At 43.0% G+C, this 6,175-nt stretch overlaps 1 protein-coding gene across 1 annotated transcript in view; it reads right to left on the bottom strand.

The window, feature by feature from the left end:
* LOC112073539 (zinc transporter ZIP9) overlaps positions 1 to 5,752 on the bottom strand; it is a 15,867-nt gene extending 10,115 nt beyond the window's left edge. Inside the window, exons 1-3 of the mRNA XM_070440182.1 lie at positions 5,510 to 5,752; positions 4,735 to 4,840; positions 1,271 to 1,462 (exon numbers count right to left, since the gene is read on the bottom strand). Coding sequence (XP_070296283.1) covers positions 1,271 to 1,462; positions 4,735 to 4,840; positions 5,510 to 5,605 — 394 coding nt within the window. The 5' untranslated portion in view covers positions 5,606 to 5,752. The remainder of the gene's footprint in view (positions 1 to 1,270; positions 1,463 to 4,734; positions 4,841 to 5,509) is intronic.
* Positions 5,753 to 6,175: the final 423 nt, after the last annotated feature.

The raw sequence follows: 6,175 nt of genomic DNA on the forward strand, positions 1-6,175 counted from the left end.
GAGAGGAGGTTTGAAGAAGAGGTTTGGAGAAGAGGAGGTTTGGAGAGGAGGTTTGAAGAGGAGGTTTGGAGAGGAGGTTTGGAGAGGAGGTTTAGAGAGGAGGTTTAGAGAGGGGGTTTAGAGAGGAGGGGTTTAGAGAGGGGGTTTAGAGAGGAGGTTTAGAGAGGGGGTTAGGAGAGGAGGTTTATCTCTGTAGACAAACATTGGCAGTAGAATGGCCTTACTGAAGAGCTCAGTGACTTTCAATGTGGCACCGTCTTAGGATGCCAACAAGTCAGTTTGTCAAATTTCTGCCCTGCTAGAGCTGCCCCCCGGTCAACTGGAAGTGCTAGGCGCAACGCAACAATGGCTCAGCCCTGAAGTGGTGGGCCACACAAGCTCAGAACGGGCCCGCCGAGTGCTGAAGTGCGTAAAAATCGTCCTCGGTTGCAACACTGACCACCGAGTTCCAAACTGCCTTTGGAATCAACGTCAGCAACAAGAACTGTTCGGGAGCTTCATGAAATGTGTTTCCGTGGCCGAGCAGCCGCACACAAGCCTAAGATCACCGTGCGCAATGCCAAGCGTCGGCTGGAGTGGTGTAAAACTTGCCACTATTGGACTCTGGAGCAAGCTTCACCATCTGGGAGTCGGACGGACAAATCTGGGTTTGGCAGATACCAGTAGAACGCTACCTGTCCAAATGCATAGTGCCAACTGTAAAGTTTGGTGGAGGATGGAATAATGGTCTGGGGCTGTTTTTCATGGTTCCGGCTCGGCCTCTAAGTTCCAGTGAAGGGAAATCTTAATACTACAACATACATTGACATTCTAGATGATTCTGTACTTCCAACTTTGTGGCAACAGTTTGGGGAACGCCCTTTCCTGTTTCAGTATGACAATGCCCCCGTGCACAAAACGAGGTCCCAAAGGGGGACCAGCTCCATCTTAACGCACATGATTTTGGAATGAGATGTTCGACCAGCAGGTGTCCACATACTTTTGGTAATGTTGCGTATGATGCTATATGAAGTAGTACCTCATCGGAGAAGGGTGAAGTTGACCCCAGACAGTGATTTTTATGATCAGTTTAGCATTTTCCCACTAATGGTGAAGGTTATGATTGGGGGAGAGAGAGGAAGCTGATCCTAGAGCGGGTTTTCAATGGGTTGGGATAATGCTAGCCCAAATGAACGCTAGGGAAGTTAGCGTCTTCACAGTGTGTTTTCAATAGGACAGGCTAACGCTAATAGAGTGAGGAGCTAGGTCTTCACCTCGGAGCATCACTGACCGTGTATGGAGCAGTAGCTACTGATCTGATCCACCAGGAACATGAGGATGAACCCTACGACCAGGGAGACCCCGATGAAGAACCGTGCTGGGAGACCTTTAGAGGAGGGGCCCATCTCCTGGAGCTGACCTCCGACCCCACCGTCACTGGCATTCTGATTGGCTGCTGCTGGGGCCACAGAGCAGGAAGAGACTGCGGAGAGGTAACAGGCACACTCAACACCCTCAAATACCTTACATTGTGTATCCAGATTCTACAGTACCAATTCATAGATTCAGTGTGTGAAAGCTTGGAAATGTTGTTGATGATTTCCATGTAAATAGACCCATGAGAACCAACATGTGAATTACAGTACAGTATAGTATAGTATAGTATAGTACAGTAGAGGAGGGTTTTCCCCAAACGTTTTCACTCGGTTCCCATCTTCCAGCAAAAAAAACTGTTCACACCCCTCTTCTTGATGGAGAGAAATTTGCAGGTATAAAGCTTATTTACTGCAATTCTACACATTTTGTCATGGGGTACAAAGAACATTTTACAGTTTTATAGCCACTTTTAAATGTGTATTCATGTGATATTTGAGTGAGAGAAAAAAAAATGACAATATCTATGGGCTATAAAAACAGAAAAAACTAAACCTTAGTTGATCTGGACATTTCTCACAAGTTATAAATATCTCTCTAAGGTCTGCAATGAGTGACATGAACAACTGATGATGTACTARCTAACATTACACCTTGCGCATTCTACTTTTGAAGTTTACTTACACTTAGGGTGGAGTCATTAAAACTCGTTTTTTCAACCACTCCACAAATGTCTTGTCAACAAACTATAGTTTTGGCAAATCTACTTTGTGCATGACACAAGTCATTTTTACATACAATTGTTTACAGACAGATTATTTCACTTATAATCCACTGTATCACAATTCCAGTGGGTCAGAAGTTTACATACACTAAGTTGATTGTGCCTTTAAACAGCTTGGAAAATTACAGAAAATTATGTCATGGCTTTAGAAGCTTCTGATAGGCTAATTGACATCATTTCAGTCAACTGGAGGTGTACCTGTGGATGTATTTCAAGGCCTACCTTCAAACTCAGTGCCTCTTTGCTTGACATCATGGGAAAATCAAAATAAATCAGCCAAGACCTCAGAAAAAAATTGTAGGCCTCCACAAGTCTGGTTCATCCTTGGGAGCAATTTCCAAACGCCTGAAGGTACCACATTCATCTGTACAAAAAACAGTACGCAAGTATAAACACCATGGGACCACGCAGCCATCATACCGCTCAGGAAGGAGATGCGTTCTGTCTCCTAGAGATGAGCGTACTTTGCAAATCAATCCCAGAACAACAGCAAGGACCCTGTGAAGATGCTGGAGGAAACAGGTACAAAAGTATCTATATCCACAGTAAAACAAGTCCTATATCGACATAACCTGAAAGGCCGCTCAGCAAGGAGAAGCACTGCTCCAAAACCACCATAAAAAAAGCCAGACTATGGTTTGCAACTGCACATGGGGACAAAGATTGTAATTTTGGGAGAATTGGCCTCTGGTCTGATGAAACAAAAATAGAACTGTTTGGCCATAATGACCATCGTTATGTTTGGAGGAAAAAGGGGGAGGATTGCAAGCCGAAGAACACCATCCCAACCGTGAAGCACGGGGGTGGCGGCATCATGTGTGTGGGTGCTTTGCTGCAGGGAGGGACTGTGCACTCACAAAATAGAAAGGCATCACGAGGAGGGAAATTATGTGGATATATTGAAGCAACACTCAAGACATCAGTCAGGAAGTTAAAGCTTGGTCGCAAATGGGTCTTCCAAATGGACAATGACCCCAAGCATACTTCCAAAGTTTGGCAAAATGGCTTTAAGGACAAACAAGTCAAGGTATTGGAGTGGCCATCACAAAGCCTGACCTCAATGTTATAGAAATTTGTGAGCAGAAATGAAAAAAAAGCGTGGTGCGAGCAATGGAGGCCTACAAACCTAACTCAGTTACACCAGCTCTGGCAGGAGGAATGGGGCCAAAAATTCACCCAACTTACTGTGGGAAGCTTGTGGAAGGCTACCCGAACTCTGCTACCAAATACTAATTGAGTTTATGTAAACTTCTGACCCACTGGGAATGTGATGAAAGAAATCATTCTCTCTACTATTATTRTGACATTTCACATTCTTAAAATAAAGTGGTGATCCTAACTGACCTAAGACAGGGCATTTTTACTAGGATGAAATGTCAGGAATTGTGAAAAACTGAGTTTAAATGTATTTGGCTAATGTGAATGTAAAATTCTGACTTCAACTGCATCTACTTCACTGTACTCTAATCAGCTCTACTGTACTGGGCTGTCCAAACTTGTGAAACATAGACATCTATGATTGGTTCAGATTGGGTCCGGTCTGGACCAACCAAATGCGGTCTTGTTTGCAGCTCATTAGAATAACAGTCGGTGTGTAGAATAATAGCCAAACGTGGAAAGCAGGATATGACATATTTCTACCTGTTGTGTGTATCTATATAGGAAACATCACTATGAAGAGAATCACGTTATTAATGATTAATTTCTGTCTAGTACAGATCAGAGACCTACGATGTCATTCTGTTACCATCATTCTGTTACTGGGTCTTCATCCACTTCACTTACTTGTAGGTCATTAGCCAAAAGAGATGTTTTCAAASTSAAGGTGTCATATCACAGCTGACAGCCCGGTCTTTCTGCAGACGTCTTTTGAATCTTCATTCGGAGCAGATGTTTAACAAAGSTTTTGGAAAACGTGGTCGCATAAAAAAACTGAAGGAGATTTAAAATGCCATTCTGAACTGCACAGTTCTTACAGTAACTGTTTTTGATTAAATYTTTAMTGTAAATTGTTCAAAGTAGTTATTGTGCATAGAGTTGTATGGTTTGTTAAACATTGAAATCAATGTGGTTGTTTTTTTTGTACATTTGAAAGGGAAAAACCTGAGTCAAAGCGTAATTCCGTTACCATGGCATCGCCCTGATGTAACAGTACAGCTTCCTGTCTGCCCAAGCCGAGCTATAACCAAGGACCCTTAAARTAGCTCACCAAGTRGATTTTCATTTAAATGAGGTAATTTGATTGCCCATGTATCCTGAAGTACCCCTGGGCCCTTTGGCTTGGTCTGGTCGGTGAGGTGGGTGCAAACAGACATGAATTAAAGGGCTGGGCATTTGGCTTGAAGGTCCATTATAGATAAAGTTGTATACACACATCACTGAAATAAAAAACATTTGGCAAGATAACCCTTAGAGGACTACAGACTACTTATAGCATCAATATAGCTGCAATCGAGGGACTATTTTTCCCCATTTTACAAACTCAACAACAGGGATTTAGCCTACAGTGAGTTGTTGCTCCATCTGTCGTTGATGTCCTGATAAGTTAGTACCCTGGGCTGTTACTCCCGTTACATTATATGTCTGGTACCCCTCACCTCTCCATGACTCTTCCAGCAGTTCCACCCCCTCTGGGAGAACGATAGCTAGAGCAGTACCACAGAGCAGGCCTGCCCCGAATATACTGACAAACTGCAGCCTTTTCTGTTGGGATAGAAAGGGACACACACACACATAGACAGACAGAGACGCAGACACACACAGAGACGCAGACACACACAGAGACGCAGACACACACAGAGACGCAGACACACACAGAGACAGACCACACACACACACATTATTATACCTACACACAACGGTTGTTTGTTTAGGAAGGAGAGAGGGGTAATACATGAGTCACGGTATATAACAGTGTTAAATTATGCCATATCAATATTAGTTTTTTTTTTTTATAAAGTCAAGAATTCAAAACTGGTTACAGAGAATAAACTTGCTGTCTAGTTACAAAAAGGTCATTTCCTCTACTCTACTACGGTAACAACAAAAGCTCAGAATGTACCAAGCACACCCTTGACAAATATCGAACCTTGCTCAGTGCCCCATTGTAACTTCTGATGGTGATACATTAAAATTATATTTTTATAAATTGAATGAAGGAGAGGGGGGGGCTACAGTAGCTATCTATTGAATGTTCACAAAATATTGTGTGGAGTGGATCCCATAGCAGGGACCACTATGAAACAGGTCTGAAGACATTGACAGCTTTGAGCCAGCTAAGGCATCGGAGAAGAGACCGTAGAGGAGGGACGGTGCAAGTTACAGAAGGGAGGGGAACGGAGAGAATACAATGTTAAGAATTAAATGACTTACCTCAGAAAGTTTGATCAAAAGTGGAATTAAACCTAATAGAAAACATCCCAAAAACATCGCAACGGATATTAAAATAATCGCTATTGCCTCATCCATGGCTATAGATCTGAATTTATGCACGATATTAAGAATGTCAGTTGTTTTTATCCTCTCTACTATTTAAAATACACATTTATTTCTACTGAAAAGCCGTTTAAAAACGATTGAAAAAGCCCTGTTGATCACAAGCGAGACGCGCGTACATGACATTTCCACGCTTCCACGTCGCCGTGTTTCTGTTGTACCGCCCTGCTAAAAAACACCGCCTGGCGGTACGAAACACGAACTGCATCACAAGTAGAAAACCACCGTCGACTCCCTGAACTTGTGACCGTGGCGGGGTGGTTTGTGTACACTAGTTTCCTCTCCTCACCTTCATCTGTACTGATGTGAAAATCCTGGATAAATGACATCAGTATAATACGTTGGGAGTATATGCTACTTGTTTGGGAGTTTTTTCCTTCACTTCAGTGCGAAAGGCGACAAGACGGCACTAAAACTATTTACATTGACTCTTCCCAACATGTCCGGTGACGCCTTCTGGACGGTCATGTGGTACCTTTGATGTATCACGTCGTAGGCTTGTAAAGGATCGCAATATGAACATTGACCTGAATAAAACACAAT

Source organism: Salvelinus sp. IW2-2015, unplaced genomic scaffold (assembly GCF_002910315.2).
Source record: "Salvelinus sp. IW2-2015 unplaced genomic scaffold, ASM291031v2 Un_scaffold2288, whole genome shotgun sequence".
NCBI lineage: Eukaryota > Metazoa > Chordata > Actinopteri > Salmoniformes > Salmonidae > Salvelinus > Salvelinus sp. IW2-2015.